The sequence below is a fragment of the Balaenoptera acutorostrata genome, chromosome 14 (assembly GCF_949987535.1).
Source record: "Balaenoptera acutorostrata chromosome 14, mBalAcu1.1, whole genome shotgun sequence".
In the NCBI taxonomy this organism is placed as follows: Eukaryota; Metazoa; Chordata; class Mammalia; order Artiodactyla; family Balaenopteridae; genus Balaenoptera; species Balaenoptera acutorostrata.
Window position 1 is genome coordinate 17,047,521 of NC_080077.1, and position 17,838 is coordinate 17,065,358.

General features: G+C 42.4%; 1 protein-coding gene across 2 annotated transcripts in view; it reads right to left on the reverse strand.

The window, feature by feature from the left end:
- UST (uronyl 2-sulfotransferase) overlaps positions 1–17,838 on the reverse strand; it is a 294,146-nt gene that overhangs the window by 59,118 nt on the left and 217,190 nt on the right. For both annotated transcript variants that reach the window (XM_007196899.2, XM_057528045.1), the window contains exons 6-7: positions 3,306–3,403; positions 1,254–1,411 (exon numbers count right to left, since the gene is read on the reverse strand). In XM_007196899.2, coding sequence (XP_007196961.1) covers positions 1,254–1,411; positions 3,306–3,403 — 256 coding nt within the window. The remainder of the gene's footprint in view (positions 1–1,253; positions 1,412–3,305; positions 3,404–17,838) is intronic.

Consider the following 17,838-nt stretch of genomic DNA (forward strand, 5'->3'; position numbering starts at 1 on the left):
CCCCCACACACACTATACAACAAGATAAAGCCAAAGAAGGGAAACAACAACGAATAACGTAAGCCTTTTCTTCAAAGGAGCCTGATTTAGGGTGAGACTCCTCCTTGCACAAAGACCAGAGTTTACTTTGTCCTAGAGAGCTAAAAACTGGTCACAGGAGAACTCTTTAAATTCTTTGAACTCTTTAAATTGCCCAGTGTTCAAAGGGCAAAGGAAGGCCCTATTTCAAAAAATGACAATTTAGAGTTTGTTATGCTTCTAGCTATTCCAACCACACTTCTTGCTGCGGAGACACACCTGCAGGGCATACCTCGAGGTCCTTGGTCACGTAAGTACCTGGGAGTTTATCTCTGAATAAGAGTGTTGGGAGACCAAGGCAAAATCACCTTCCCCCAGCGAGTCCCTGGTAGTGGTAGGGCCACCCGATGGAACAGAAGTCAGGGCTCCTGTAGGCAAACCCAGTTCACCTGGGCATCTGCACCTGTCAAGTGATGCAGGTGTGGTACGAGGTCCCTGCCTGGCTGCGTGGCATGTGAGGCAGAGGCTGCGTTTGGGAAGCCCTTCCTCTGTGCCTCATTTCTACAAAGCAGAATAATACCCTCCATTTCCGGACAACAAAACAAAACCATAAACGGATTAGTGAAGAGGTATTGTTGTGGCAGCAGTAGATTAAGAACAGGAAAGAAACAAACAAGGTTGTTTGCCTTTCAAGATAAAATTATAATGAGAAAATGATGGACTTCTGAGAGTAATGATATTTACAGTGACACTACGGGCAACCCTTATAACTGCTCTGCTGCACTCTCTTTCTTGCTTCTGTTTGGACACCACTCCATTTATTAGAGTAAAATCATAATTGTATTCTCAATGTGCTGCTTTATGGATTCTATGTGCCAGGATTTGCTTTTGTCAAATGGAAGTAGGGCCAGAGTTACCTCATCACACTCCCCCAGGACTCCAACACACACCTGCCTGTTCATTGGTTCACCCCAGCACCAGGACGGGAACGCTGCCAATCTCACTTTCCAGAGAAAGAAATGGAAGCATCCGGCCTTTAAAACACGGCAAGTTTATGTTTGGCCCTGAAGCTCAAGGTTTTGGTATCTAAATCTCGTGGTTCTAACCTTGCTTTGAAGCCAGGGGAGCTCCCCTTCACTAACAGAAGAGATGATTTCACGCCTTTATTTCCCAAGTCCTTTTCAAGGTGAGTTAAGCCTCAAAACAGAGAAGCACTTGCTTACAGACGGAGTTACCTGGGTCTTTGTAGATACTGAGCACACCCTTGAAGTAATGAGGTAAAAATCTTTCCAGTAAAAGCAGCACATCTTCCAACTCTTCAAGAATCCCCACAAGCAGGAAGTTTTCATTCACGTTCAGTTTTGCTCTTTCAAGGGCCCACTCACCAGGCTCCCTTTATGGATATAAAAATGATTTTGAAATCAAAGATTGGTTTTCGAAATGCAGCAACAACATGTTGGAAGCTTCTCCCTTCTCCCACCCATCCCCAGTCACATAAGTCCAAATCCCACTTTCTCCAGGGCCCAGCGAGCCCCACCTAAATGTTTGTTAAGAGAAAATGGGCCCAGGCAGCTAGGTCTCAATAAATGCTGATTAGAATGGCCTTTTAATAGGAGGACCAAACCGAACCCATAAAGTTAGAAGTTTTGAAATATGAAACTTACTGATTTTGATTTCTGTAGAAATCAAAATAGGTGTCAGGTCATGACCACTAATCATCTTATTCTTTTGAGGAATTTAAAAACAAACCTTTTTTTTTTTTTTTCTTCAATTACGGAAGGAAAACAGCCTCATCTTATTTGTAAGGCAGATCTCTGAGCCAACAACACTGATATGAATGTAAAGAGCCCAGCATGGGGATCCCAGGAGCTGGGTTCCGGCCTGGCTGGCGTTGACTATCTGGGGGAATTTGGGCAAGCCAGGATTCTTTTTTGAAAATGTTTAATAATCCTTACTTAGCTCAAATAATTGTCATCAAGGTGGAACAAGGTGACATTTTGAAAGCGTTTTGAAAATCATCACGAGATAAGGCATCAGAAGTCCTCGCCCCAAGATTGGGAAATATATAATTTTAAAAGTACTTAAGGAGTTAGAATCTTGTTTCTTGGAATAAATACCCTCATTTTGACAGAAAGCGAGTCAACTGGCCCCAAATCTTCCCAGGATCTGAAGCCCTGACCGTGAAGCAGGAGGCATTTACTACTGGGGACAAGTCGGTGAGGAAGGCTCCTGAGCTCAGGAGTTTATAATGAAGCAGAAAACTGACACTTCTAGCCCCAGAATTCCGACTGTAAACAAACTGGTTAACTCAGCAGAACGTCAATAACAACAACACACCTAATAACTAAGCAGCAAGCACAGGGTAAGCAAAAAGTACAATGAGTGAGCTGCAATTTGGAAACAGCTGTGTCCCCCCACCAACCGCCCCACCCCCACCCCACCCCCCCCCGGTCTCTTAAGGAACACAACGACCTTCTAATCAATGTCTCCTTTCGGGGAAAATGCCACTTCTGGCAGCAGGGTTTATTTTCCACCAAGCAAAGATAATATTCATCGTTACTACCATTTCTTCTGGAGGCTATACATTTGTCTAGTAGAACAAGTGTAGCTAGACCAGAATCACCTGGGAGGTGGTCACAGATGCCCGGGCCTCACCTCAGAGACTGTGATCAGGTGAGGGTTCCTAACAGGCACCCCAGGGATGCAGATGCAGGAGGTGGGTGGACCACACTGAGGGCCCTTACTATCTGAATAAGTCACTTGCTAAAGAAGGTCTTGTAACCAAGTAAGGCTGAGGAGGGATCACTAGAAAGTACTTTCTTCTCTTTCTACTAAGTATGCCTCAGGAGAGAGACACTCTGGAATATTGGGTGTGAGCATCTAGTGTTTCAGACCCAGCTAGACACACCACACTGGCAAGGACAGCTGTGGACGCAGCACAGCCACTACAGAGGAGCAGGATGGGTGCACCCCCTGGGCTTTACTATCTCATGGGCTGGGTAGTGACGGGTGTACATCAAAGGTGTAGAAGAGTTTGGTTGGCATTTCAGTTACACAGCTTTACGGGTGGTTCGCAAGGCCTCTGCCAGACCTTGATTTGTTAATTTCTTTAGTTATAGGACATTCAGAATCTCAAATGCGATCTTGAAAGATTAACAGTAAATATTAACTGAATTCTAGAAGTTAGAGAGACTGGGGACGCAGGAGACGCCCACTCAGTGCCAGGTGGTGGGTCTCCTGTCACTGTTATCCACATGAGCGTGTCATGAGCCTGTTTCAGTCTTTACCTGCATCTGGGATGCTGTCCACAAAAATACGGAATGATGTAAAATAACCTGGGGTTGGAACACTCAGGATAGTTTTCAAGAATACACTCGTTGATGTCCTAGAAGAGAAAACACAGCAGTGAGATGTCTGGCGATCTCTGCAGGGCTTTGTCAAATGTCATACAGTGTAAGTAAAATTGATACTTTAAAGATACGGGAAGGCCTTGAGAAGATGTAGAGAATTGATGGATTTCATGAGAAGAAATGAAATCCTTTTTTCGCCTTGCACCAGCCTGCTCCACTGGCCAGGTACACATATGGTCAGAGCATTTCACGGAGTGCTTGTTCTGTTGAGTGAAATGAATTTCTGCGTTTCCTGGTGGCCTGAAGTCTCTAGCTAGATGACAAGCATCTTGGAGCAGTTCTACTGACTGTGGCTAGTTGTGGCCCCAGCAGTTATGAGAAACTGGGAAGCATACAGTGGACACTTAACAAATATTTGTTGAATGAATTCAGTACGACTTAATTCATTCAGACTTAATCAGAGATCCCTGTACAGCCAATCCTGTAGAAATGTGTTTCCCCGTGTATCCACATGTCCAACAAATACTTATTAAGTATCTACAATAGTCACATAGAGGGTTTGTAAATTTTGGAAGGGCTGTAAAACCATTTCTAATGTTATATTAGGTTAGGAAGTGGCAGGATATTTGCATATAGACATTCTCTCACTTTCAAAAGCAACAGTTGTGACTTCCAAATAGAAAATCTGGAATTTCCGCATAGAAAATTTCTCTTCTATGAGGTTGAGTGCAGTGTCTTTGTCAGCATTACTAGAGCTTACAATGACATGAAAAGAAGGGCTAAAAATCCGCTTTCATCAAGGCAGATTACATTGGATACCCTAGATAAGACATGTCTGGTTCTTAGGTATTTCTAAAGAGAAAAGATAATCCAATTTACAAACAAACCAAACAGCTATGGGATGTTTTTTCAGAGACAATACTGGCAAGGCAAATTACGAGTGGATATAACTCAGCAAACATGGTCCTATGGTCAATGGAGTTTATGAGTCAGTTGAAGCCACTGCATCTAATATGATTAGGGTAAATTGTTAGTCATAAAAAGTTTTTTTTTAGGGCTTCCCTGGTGGCGCAGTGGATGAGAGTCTGCCTGCCAATGCAGGGGACACGGGTTCGAGCCCTGGTCCGGGAAGATCCCATATGCCACGGAGCAACTGGGCCCGTGAGCCACAAATACTGAGCCTGCGCTCCGCAACAAGAGAGGCCGCGATAGTGAGAGGCCCACGCACCGCGATGAAGAGTGGCCCCCGCTTGCCACAACTAGAGAAGGCCCTCGCACAGAAATGAAGACCCAACTCAGCCATTTAAAATAAATAAACAATTTATTTATTAAAAAAAAAAAAAAACTTCTCTAAAAAAAAAGTTTTTTTTTTAGTTCAAGTTGGGAGTTGGAAAATATAACTTAAATATCTTTTTTTTTCAACAACCTTTTCTTTTCCCTCTCATGCTTCTTTGGTTTATATACCAATTAAATAAATTACACAATTACAGTAACAAATTCAACTGGAATAAAGAGATTCAGGAACAAACACACCCCAGCTAAGCATGTGAGCCTATTGTGGGAAGCACAGGTGCACAGTTCCCAGAGAGGAATATACTAGAAGCAAATGGAATGGTGTACGTCAGCCCATCCAGCCATGCATGAAGTGGAGGGCGGTTAAGAGCACTTCATTGCATATGAAAACCCATTAAAAATGCATGATGTTAGACCCCAAATACCTTTCTAAGAAGAAACTGACACAGAGGGATGTATGTATAAGACTGTTCATTGCTGTAAGATTTATTACAACAAAACGTGGCAGAACTTACAGTTCATTAATGGGGGACTGATTCACAGAGCAGTTATGGCATCGTCCTATGGTGAAATACTGGGCACCCAGAAAGGATAAGGAGGATCTACATGCACTGTCCTGAAAAGTGTCTGTGACGAGTTTTCAGATGAAATAAAGTCAATTATAGGACGATATGAACATGCAGGACAACATAAAAATAAAATGTGTTTACATGAGGACAAAAATATCTGGAAGGATAAACACCAAACTGTTAAAAGAAGTCATTTATGGTGGTAGATGTAATGGAAGATGGGAATACATTGAACTTTTATTTGTTTTTGAAATGTTAGCTTTAATTATAATATATGTATTTTAGTTTTATCATCAGAAAAGTTTAAGGAGATCTACACATTGTAAAACAAACTATAACTTGTATAGAGGGTGACCAGGCTTTGCCATGAGGATGCTCTGACCTCCCTTCCTCCCTCACCCTCCAGGTATCCTCTGGCAGTTGGCTTCCCCCAGGGACCTGAGCCTTAGGTCAGAGCGACCCAGGAACTGGGCTGGGGTCAGAGGGAGGGAGCTAGGAGCTGGGTGAGAAGCAGAGCACAGGAGACTCCGGCCAGGGCCAGAGTGGTCAGGAGGGTCTGTCCTCTGAGGTCGAGATTTCACAGCAAATGGCTGAGTAAAATGGTGGTGATTTAGTGGGTGTCCAGAGATCTGCCCCACACACAGTCAGCCCCCCAGAGACCTGCATTAACACGAGGGGCGGGGCAACTGAGCCCACCAAAGCCTCCTGCAGAGACTCTCACAGCGCAGGCGCTTCTCCGAGTTCACTTTACAGTGGCCTTTTAAGAAGAACTTGTGTAATTGTTTGTTTAGGTGGTGACTCCAGGAGAGCCCAGATGCCTGCTCACTGCATCTCCAGTACTTAGCACTCTGCCTGGAAAAAGCAGAGGTGCAATAAATACTCAGTGACTGAATGAGAAAATGGCAGAAGGAACAAGCCAAGACACACAACCCTGATTCTGGCCTGGGGCTCGCAGGAGGGGGCAGAGGGCATCAGTTGATGGGGATGGGGAGGGCTGAGGACTGCAGGGACCTAGGAAGGACGTTTCTCTATTGGAATCCACACATAACCTCTCAAGGTCAATTTATGGGAAGACATAAATTCCTAGTTTAAGAATTACTGTTAACAATTCTTCCTTTCTTAGAGCAAGGCACGTCGCAGGAGATTTCAAAGAGTTCCATTTGAGCCCATTAGGTTGATGGATGGTGTTGGCCATAAGCATCTTATGGAAATGCTACAGGAGGACATAAATACAAGATGACTCAGATGTAAGACCAAGCGGAAGCAGGAAACGAGCTGTGAAGACCCACGCACTCAGCTGCCTACGGCTTGGCCACAGTGAACACTGATCTGCTTCCCGGCAGCTCAAGGACGCGGGGCTTTGGGAAGCTGCTCTTGGCCACTCACACAGTCCACTCTTACTGGAACCCAGAACTTCAGTGAATGACCTTTCAGTGTCTTGGGCAACCAAATGTGACAAGTGTCAACACAGCTGTTCCTCCGGTGCTCTGCTCCAGTCCCCCCCAGAGCCATACGGTTTCCCCCAGAGTTAATGGTTTTATTTTTGGCATTAGGCTTCGCTATCTTGTGTTGTTTTACAATCACCTTTTTATACTGAAGTTCTCTTTGTACATTTATAGTTTATAATGATTATGCAATTTCATTTTTTCTTCCCATGCAGTGCTTCTAGGATAAGGTTGTTTTAAACGAAAACCTTCATATTTATTTTAAGACTTGCTCTAAGATCTTCATGACGGTGATACTTTAGCCAAGCTGGCCCGCTTGCCAGACTGCTTGCCAGTGCTTGATCTACGATTTGCTTATCTGGTCCTTGGATCTTGGCAGCTACCATGGCACCCCACAAAGTGTTCCCTTGCCCAAGACTGGCCCTCTTGTAAGACTGGGTTTAAACATAAGACCCCACTTTCCCCATATTCTTAATTTATTCAGGAAATGAGATATTCTCTAGGAGCAAACATTCCAGATAACTGAGTCCTTTTAATTGCCAAAACTACAAAAAAAAAAAAAAAAAAAGACCAATTTTGGTTGAAATGTATTCTAAACTGTGCTGTTTTTAAAAGCATACACTTACACCCTCTAGGTTTTCTTAGTGGGTTCATCTTCTTCCACTTTGATCGGACAGCAAAATCACCTTCAATTGATTTTCTCCTGTAACGTTTTCACTGGATAGACTGTGATGAATAACACGCACCTGTCAAATGCCAAAGGGCCCTCAGTGCCCAAAGGAAACCCCAGTCACTACAGCCAGATCCGTGGGGGTCATTCCTGGTTCCTCTCTCACCCTCACTGGCCACGTCATTCAGCGGCCTGACCCTGCAGCCTGACCCCCAAATGGTTTTCTGAGCTGCCTTCTCCCATCCATTCCACACCTCAGCCCCTGCTCAGCTCCTCTGCAGCTAGTTAGTATCTCTTCCTTTCATCTCTTCTCCCTGAATACATTCTACACAAAGTTGCTGCAGTAACTTAGCTGAAATGCAAATTCATCCACTTCACCCCTCTGTTCAAAAGCTTTGAAGGACTCTTACTGACAGGGCAGTGGCAATAACAATCAAGTAGGGCACCTGTTAAGAAATGCTAATTCCCAGACCCTACCTTGATTTAACAGAGAGCTTGATTTAACAGGTTTTTCTGCGGACAAGGCTAGTAATCTGCATTTTATTTATTTATTTTAACATCTTTATTGGAGTATAACTGCTTTACAATGGTGTGTTAGTTTCTGCTTTATAACAAAGTGAATCAGTTATACGTATACATACATCCCCATATCTCTTCCCTCTTGCGTCTCTCTCCCACCCTCCCTATCCCACCCCTCTAGGTGGTCACAAAGCACCGAGTTGATCTCCCTGTGCTATGCGGCTGCTTCCCACTAGCTATCTATTTTACATTTGGTAGTGTATATATGTCAGTGCCACTCTCTCACTTTGTCACAGCTTACCCTTCCCTGTCTCTGTGTCCTCAAGTCCATTCTCTAGTAGGTCTGCGTCTTTATTCCCATCTTGCCCCTAGGTTCTTCATGACCTTTTTTTTTTTTTAGATTCCATATATATGTGTTAGCATACGGTATTTGTCTTTCTCTTTCTGACTTACTTCACTCTGTAGGACAGACTCTAGGTCCATCCTGCATTTTGAAGAGGAACCTTGGTGACTTTGAGAACCTGGTTGCCCTTCATGGGCCTCAACACTGGGCCAGTCGGTCATTCCATGCCTGGCTCATCCGGGTCCCCTGCCTGGAATTTCCTTCTGCCTCCTCCCCTGGCCCCATAGCAGGCCTAGGTTTTGGCGGAATTCCTGGCAGGACGGGTGTTAGTATATGCCAGCCCACCTGTAGAGAAAGGAAGGCTCCAGAAGCTGGAGAAGAATTCAGGATCTGACAGCAAGTTCAAGGTAACTCCTGGTGAGCCTTCTGAGTAGACAAAGCACATACAACCTACATAGTGTGGTCTGCAGCATCCTAAGCATCCAGAGTCCCTGTTTAAAAAAATCCTCTCACTTCTTACCAAATTGAGAGTGGTCCTGGGACTTTGTTCATTTAGTACGACAAAATAAGTGAAGTCTCTAGTATATTTCTCATTCATTCCACGATCTTTCGTCATCAAGCCCTCTCCAATCCTATGGCTCATCCTGGGCCCAGAAAGGAGAGATTTAAGGAGTTCCAGTAAAAGGAAAAGTTGAGCTACACATACGGTCCATGGTGAGGTGAGGGCTGTGCCAGATGGGCAGGGCTCCAGCACCCCCAGCCCTACCAAAACCGGAAGAGCTATGCTTTGCCTGGGTTTATTTATGTATTGGGTTCCGTACAAGATTTCAGTTGATAAAAAGGCTCTAAATCTGAAAATCACTGCTTCAGGCCAGCACGCAGAGGCTCAGGATATTGGAACAGCTAGCATGACCCCCATCACACCGCCCCTCCCTTTGCCCTATGTAAGCAGGTGATTCTGATTGTAGGGCCCAGGAAGTCGGATCTTACTAGCTGGGTCATGACTGTTTGGGTCGTATGATTAAAGAGCACCTTGTGGAAAAAACCAAAAATATGAGAAAACATTTTTCCTCTTCGTCTCCTTCCCAGGGTCCAGGCTGCTGAGAGTTCTATTCTTCCCCCTGTCTCACCCTCTAAGGAAAGAGGGGATACCAAGCCCATGCTAGCAAGGGGAAGAGTAGGTTTCTTATGTGTACAATAGTGTTAAACACTATAGAGTATCTATATTCTAAATGTCAAAAATATCTTTAAAAATGCATGGCATCTTTCATTGAAGAGAAACTTAATTTATTATAATTTTGGTGTATAGTGTCAATCCCTTGATTATTTTAGTTTTCATTATCAATTGTGAATGAATAGAGGCCCTTTGAACCTATGACAAGCTGGGCACGAACGTGGCCTTCAGGAAGGCACACTGTACACAGGTGGGGTGCTGGGCAGACTTCCCGAATTCAACTCTCTGAACGTTTTGAAAGCCACACCTGCTGGGCCAATGCTGTTCCAGGCTCCTGGGCAGGAAGGGCTGCCAAGTATGCAGAATTCTGCCAGATTGTGCAGTTATTTTATTAGGCAAATAAATGTCTACAGATTCTAGTGTAAAACCACGGTGCCCAACCCAGTTTTGTACAAACATTTTCAAAAGTAAAAGTGGAATACATTATCAGTCACTCCTTTTCATAATTATAGTTTTTTTGGCTAATGATCATGTCCCTTCCTTCTACATATAATGTCTGGAATATCTGCACAAAGAATATCTTTAAGCGGAGGCTAGCTCCAGTGGGAGTTACTTAAGAAACCACTGGATACCCTAAATTTTATACAAGTGGGACACTTTATGAAAGTCCATCTTGACAAAAAATTTCAGGCATAAATTTTATAGAATCATAAATTATGAGAACTGAATTCAGTGATTAGCTGCAGGGAGACTCAGGAAAAAGAGGTAGAGGAGGGCTATCAATCCTTTAGTGCTCTTGATTAGAAATGAAACACAAGATAAACTTCACCTGGGATTCTAATTTTAAGCTTCCAACTAGAATTTTCTCATAAAGTTTACATCTGTGATGCCACAATATGATCAAATGCAATCTGATTTCAGAGATTCTTAACTTGGGGTAGCTCAAAATCGGCTGCTTGTTCTGTTTAAATAATTCAAGCTGAAATCTTCAACAAACCAATGCCAAGGTTCTTTAATTATTTTATGAATTAAGGCATCTACCGTACATAAGGCATCATGGTAAGCACCCTGGCCTCAAGTAGCTGACAAATAATTGTGCCTGTCTCCCTTTACTTGTAGTTTACAAAATGTAACTTTACTAACATTTATATAGAATGTATTCTTGGTAGTGGTTCCCTTTATTTGCATGTGGTGTCCCTTTTTATTAATGCTCTTACCCTATATTAAAATTTGTCTTATAAACGTTTTTTTAGCATTTAAATGGTGACCTTTTCTCATCCCTTTACTTCCAGTCTCTATTTTCAACAGATGACTCCCTCTCCCTGTTTAATAGATGAATGTAATCATTTATCTCTATTATGATTATTGATATATTTGGATTTATTTTTGCATCTTTCTTTGTGTTTTGTTTGCTATTCTTTTTCTTTGCTTTTTTTCTTTTCTGTTGGTTTTTAAAGTTTTTAATAATACCACCTGCCTTTCTTCTTCTGCTTTAGAATCTAAAGATTTTCTTTCTACTATTTTCACGATTACCCTTAAACTTTTTAACATTCTAAGATTTTTTTCCCCCAGATATGTGGTTCTGACAGCTTAAAAAATACAAACGATAACAATGCAGCTTAAAATACTCTCATTACTTGAGAAGTACTGAGGAGAGGTGCAGAATTTCAAGAAATCATTCATAAATGAATGGTCAGAAAGGTGAGTTGATGGAAGAGTCGTTTAAAAATGTTTAACATTTGGGTTTCCCTGGTGGCGCAGTGGTTAAGAATCTGCCTGCCAATCAATGAAGGGGACACGGGTTCAAGCCCTGGTCTGGGAAGATCCCACATGCCACGGAGCAACTAAGCCCATGTGCCACAACTACTGAGCCTGTGCTCTAGAGCCCACATGCCACAACTACTGAAGCCCACCTGCCTAGAGCCGTGCTCTGCAACAAGAGAAGCCACCGCAATGAGAAGCCCGCGCACAGCAACAAAGAGTAGCCCCCGCTCGCTGCAACTAGAGAAAGCCCACGCACAGCAACGAAGACCCAATGCAGCCAAAAATAAATTAATTAATTAAAATAAATAAATTAATTAGCTAATTAATTTAAAAAAAAAGAAAAAAATAAAAAAAAATAAAAATGTTTAACATTCAAACTTGATTAATTTTTTTCTAGTAAAGTCTGAAGTAATTTGGTTTTTCTATATTTCTCCTGAATCTGGAAAGATCTTAGCAATTTTAATTATCCATTAAACACTGCCCATCCCACCTTATCAATGTTGTCTAAATCAAATCCTTTTTTAACACAAAAAACTCGTAGCACTCAGTATTTAACTCATTTTACCAACATGTGTTAATCAATGGCTATATTCACTGTTGCATCCTGTGTCCTGCACCTTCCTTACTTCTCCTCATAATCCATCTTTTAATGATCCTTTTAGTGAAGTCGTTAAATGGTTAACTCTTTCTATGTCTGAAAAAGTCTATAGAGTGATTGTGTAGCTGGATATAAAATCCTAGGTTGATAGTTATTTTCCCTCAGCACTCTGAAGATATTACTCTGCTATCATCTGGTATCTACTGTTGCTGATGGGAAATCTGCTATCAGCCTAATTATTGCTTCCTTCACTGGTCATCTGTTTTTCTTCCTTTTCCTTGATATCCTGCAGTTTTACTCTAAAATATTTGAGTGTAAATTTAACTTTGTTTATTCTGTTCATAGGCTGTGGCTTTCTTCTACCACCTCTCTAGGTCTACCCTTTAAAAGCCACAGTCCCAGTGACAGGTCAGCAGCCGTTTTGTTTGGCTTTCTTTGCTTGACTGTGAGGGAGGTGTGGCGCCCCACCTCAGGCCCTGAAAGCGCCGAGCCTGGTGCTGGGCCCCATCTTGACAGGGAGCCCAGTGCCTGGCTGCCGCCGCCCCCCATTCTGGACCAGAGCTCAGCTGGCCTGTGATTTCACCACGGCTCATCACTCTGGTATTGTTCCAGGCATGGGGACGCTCTTTGGATTTCCTTTTTAAATATTCTATCTATCATTGCTACGTGTTTCGGGCCAAGCGAGAGTGAAATCTCTATACCATCTCGCTTGGGGGTCCTGTAGGAGCTGTTCATGATTTTTTTCCTTCAGGGAGTTCTATTGGAAAGAATACTGAGTGCAGAAATGTGTGATGGATATGGGGAGTGCACCTTGCTGAGTCAGAGGAAAGAAGCTTGGTAAAATGTCAAGTCCATGCCAAAGCAAGGTCACATGTTTATTGAAATGTGATCATTTCTGCTTCCTGAAGATGTCAGAGGCATAGGGCCAAAGCACAGTTTAAGCCAGACCTCAAACAGTGTGATTCCTGAGGATTCTTACAGACGCTGCAAGATATTAATATATTGTAGCAGTGACTTTATTATAATGGTGTTGCTTTGAATCTTTTAATTGCTTCAAGTGTGTCACCGAAAGTTCCGATATGTGAAGTATACCACGAACACAAAAATGGCATAATCTTCACTCTACATTTTCTTTATTAGCATTATATAGACTCTAAACTTCTGGAAGAAAAGCTTCATGTCTCCTCTCTGTAATGACGGTACCCACCCAGGGCCAGGCAGGTGCTCTTTTATAGCTCATAAAAGTAGCCTTTGAAGATGATGAAATTTTAATTTGAATTGTGCTATGCCTAGCAAATCACCATGGGAATCTGGTAAAAGCTTTCAGAAGACAGTGCTGTTTTTCAATAAACAACATCACAAAAAATTCAGCAGCAGAGTGAAATCCAGAATGAAAGTACTGGTGCATTTTAATAAAAAAATACTTAAATGATATTGTGGATGAAGATATATCATTACGGATACTTTTTTTTTAGTAGACATCTGGAGGACTGAAATGTCATTAAATGACCTCTAACCCACTCCCTGCTAGAAAAAGTACATTCCAGATGTGGGCTCCACTTAGAGGAATAATGATTTAGGGGCTTTGTGATTCTAGTCTCCAAGGCCCAGAAAAGCCATGTGGCTGGACCTCTGCCACCAGCAGCTCTGCCGTGAGCTCTGAAAGTGCTATCTTGGTTAACCAGCCCCCTGTGGGCAATTCTGCCCTGTGCATTCAGCCCAGCACATAGATGGCAGCAATCTTTGCCAAAGGGGGCTATGCTGATTCTATTTGGAAGCATAGTCAATAGGACTCTCTGTCCTCCTAGCACGACTAATGTTGAGATGCTGATCAAGCCCTTAAAATAAGCAGGAGGTCAGGTTTATGGAGAGATCCAGCGCCCTCTCTCCTACCTAGTCACATAGAAAAATAGGTCACCACTCTGTGGGCTTTCTGTGGGGTGGTAGTATGATATCATTTGAGTGGATTGCCAGTGGATCTTATGGGTCTACAGTTTTCCCACTCTAGATCTTAATAAAACCATGGAAATACATTTTAACTTGACTGCTTTCCGTGTAACACCAGAAAGAAAAGATGCTGGTAAAACTTGGGCCAGAGATCAGAAGGACCACTGCAGATTTTACTTCAAAGTTGAATTATGGACTGGAAAGAAATGCATCACTCACCTCATTTCTGTTCATTTCACCTGTTAAAAGAAGCCTCAGGGGTAGGCTAAGTCCCCACACAGTTCAGTATTTCCTGGAGGTAGTACTGAGCAGACAAACCAGGCTCCAACAGAGCTTCTCCACCGACGTGAGACTTTGTGAGTGTAAGAATGGCAGGAATTCCTGGGAAACCAAGTACGTTCTTCAAGGGTTTTACACCATAAAAATTATTTATGACTTCTTTGGGCCACACAAGTTTCTAAAAGCCACAGAAACTGTCTTAACCTCATAGAATTTTGATGATTTTGCCTTCCCAGCTGAAGAGATTTAGAATTCCCTTTTCTTTCTTTCACATCCAATAGTCTAATAGTTTTGGCCTAAGAGGCCAAAACTAACCACAAAAGTCACACTTTCAACTTCTGGTTATGCAGGGCATAAACAACATGTCTGTAGATTTCTTTAGGCTCACAGCCTCTCCTTTCTGTGGCCCTGTAGTCCCAACTCAGAAGGTCATAAAGAATCCACAACAGGTTTAATAAAGAGAAATTGAAACTAAAGAGCCAGAATGATTATTTTAGATTATTTTAGAACTGGGAATTTCAGTTTCTTAAGACCCTGGAATCATGAGTGACTAAGAATTGACTGGGTGAGAGAACCATAGGAGTGAATAGGCAGTTTTGTTTCTGAATGCATTGATTAAGGGCTATCAAGGATTCAGCAACATTGGATAAAGTAGTCGTGGAAATTCAAGAGCTTGACAGTTCAGCTCACCCCTAGAAGGAAAGCTATGCAATGAGAAACACAAGGGAAGCAGGGTGAAAACTAAAAGAGCTTAGTAGTGGGGTCCGGAAGGAGAGCTGTGGTTTATAGGGAGCATGATTTCCTTCATGAAAAGACTTACTAGGACCACAGTGAAACCCTTGACTAACGAAGTGGTGAATAGCCACCTGGTGGATTATTTGTGGCAAATTTAAAATCGCAGGCTGGCTTCCTATTCTTGGGATATTTTCAAATCACCAACTTACCTCTCCACCCTTAAGTCAAAGAATAAGAATTCATTTCAGGGCTTCCCTGGTGGCGCAGCGGTTAAGAATCTGCCTGCCAATGCAGGGGACACGGGTTCGAGCCCTGGTCTGGGAAGATCCCACATGCCGGGGAGCGACTAAGCCCGTGAGCCACAACTACTGAGCCTGCGCGTCTGGAGCCTATGCTACACAAAGAGAGAGGCCTTGACGGTGAGAGGCCCGCGCACCGCGATGAAGAGTGGCCCCCGTTCTCCGCAACTGGAGAAAGCCCTCGCACAGAAACGAAGACCCAACACAGCCAAAAATAAATATAAATAAATAAATACATTTATAAAAAAAAAAAAAAAAGAATTCATTTCAATATTAGCCCAAGAAAAACACAATCAGAGGAGGTCATAATGCTAGAATACCGTTATTAATTCCAAGGCTAAATACAGTTGATTTTTGGATTATCAGCTGTTTTCAATTATCAGCACCAACATTCTCTTCTATGGAAGTGGATAAATGAGTTGTTTTCAATAATCCACAAAACTTTCACCAGAAGAGTGGAAAATTTCCCCAGGGGGTTATGATTGGTTTCACTCTTTCGGTAACCATACTGTAAATTCTTTGCTTCTTCACTTTTAGCACGAAGGGCTAGATAGTTTCTCAAAATACAATAAGCCTAAGGATGCTGCTTTGATTTAAGAAGCAGAGAAAAGGAAGGGAGTTATTGATATGAAACAATTACTTTTTTTCAAAAAGAGTAACCAAAATTTTAGAAAGTCCCATCAGAGAATTCTCGGTAGTCCTAGACTATTAGGGAGACAGTGCCCAAGATCTTCCTGTCTGCAGCCCATGACCGTTCTCCTTTAGAAAGAGTCAGGATTTAGCAGGAGGCATGTGCTGCTCAGTCTTATAGAAGGTGGAGGAGAAAATCATTCTCCTTATTCCACATTCTTGCTCTGGACTTGTTAGGTCTAAATCTATCTCATTGATAGTCAGAATTTGGGGATTTAAGATGTCAACTGACATGGAAACAAATGCATTAAAAAACAAATGTCATCCCTAGCTATTTCTCCTTGCCAGTAAAGACTGAGGGAAGCAGGTGGTTATTAACTTGGAATACAGAGTACAGACACTCCCCCACCCTCGCAAAGGGGTCTGGGGCTATAACCGTATTTCAATATGATTTGTTTTCTTTGTAATCCTAAGTATTTTATTTTATGCATTTAAAAACATTATTCTGAGAGGTCCATAGGCTTCACTAGACTGCTAAAGCGGTTCATGACATGAAGGAGGTGAAGACCCTCCGTATTGGATATTGACAGGAGGCATATGTCTCTACCGTAAGATGTATTTCCTAACTTGTATTACAGCACTGGCCCATCCAAAACTGTCAACAGAAGATTATTTTTGACCAAGATTTTAAAAATTCCATTTCAAAGAGTTGAAGAGCAAACTACAACAACCACCAACAATATTTTTATGCAAATAGAGTTCCCTTGGTGGTTTCAAGTGCTTAAAAGAATTTCTGTACTTGACACTTAATCTAGCACAGTGGCTCTCAAAGTGTGGTCCACAGATTGCTGGTGGGACTTGAGACCCTTTTAGGGGTCCACAAGATCAAAACTATTTTCATAATCATACTAAGGTGTTATTTGTATTTTTGATGGTGTCAACATTGGCACTGATGGTGCAAAACGGTGGTGATAAGTGGTTGGCTCATTAGCATGAATCAAGACAGTGGACCAGGGGTTTCCCTGGTGGTGCAGTGGTTAAGAATCTGCCTGCCAATGCACGGGACACAGGTTTGAGCCCTGGTCCGGGAAGATCACACATGTCGCGGAGCAACTAAGCCCATGCGCCGCAACTACTGAGCCTGCGCTCTAGAGCTGGTGAGCCACAACTACTGAGCCCGCGTGCCGCAACTACTGAAGCCCACGCGCCTACAGCCCATGCTCCACAACAAGAGAAGCCACCTCAATGAGAAGCCTGCGCACCGCAACAAAGAGTAGCCCCCGCTCGCCGCAACTAAAGCCCGCGTTCATCAACGAAGACCCAACACAGCCAAAAATTAATTAATTAATTAAAAAAAGAAAAGACAATGGACCAGACTTGACTAGATATCATGGTACTCTTCACCACTGCACACACTTCAAAAATTTTTTTAACTTAAGAATGTCTTTGAAGGAGCAGTAAAAACTATTAGTTGTACTCAATTTCAGCCCTTTCAACTCTGTGAGGAGATAAGGAAAGTTTGCATAAAGCATTTCTGCTATTGACCTCTCAGCAGTCTGGTGGAGTCTAAGGACCCACTTCTCAGATCAATGTGCTTAAATGTATAAAATAAAACATATAATAGTAGAAAGAAAACCAAATATATTGAATTATTTATCAAAATACTAAAAAGTTGGGGTAAGTAATATATGTGCTTGTTAAAATATTAAATAACAAGATTTCTCAGTGGGTCTAATATCGACCACCATATCAATCCAGGTATTATGGTAGCGTGAATGGTTACTTAAAGAGATCTCCAGTAAGAGTAATTGATATAAAATAGATATGAATTCTATTGGTGACATTATAGGTATTGTGAATACTGCTATAGCTTGTTGCCTATATTCAAAAATGAAGGAAATGCTAAGTTAGTGAAAATAATGACGTATTAGTTTTCCTCTAGTGGAGTTCATAGACTCTCCTGGACTTTATCCATGGACAGTTATCACCACCTGACCACTGCGTATTATTTGTCTATCTATTTGTTTACTATTTGTCTCGCGTCACTAGGGTATCAGCTCCAAGAGAGGTGGGACTTTGTGTTGTTCAGAGTGGTCCCAGGGCTTTGAAGGGTACCCGGCCCGGAGCAGATATTCAGCCAGCATTTCTCGAGTGAATGAGGAAGTACCATCAGTTCCAGGCCCCACTGAATCAACTTGGCCCATT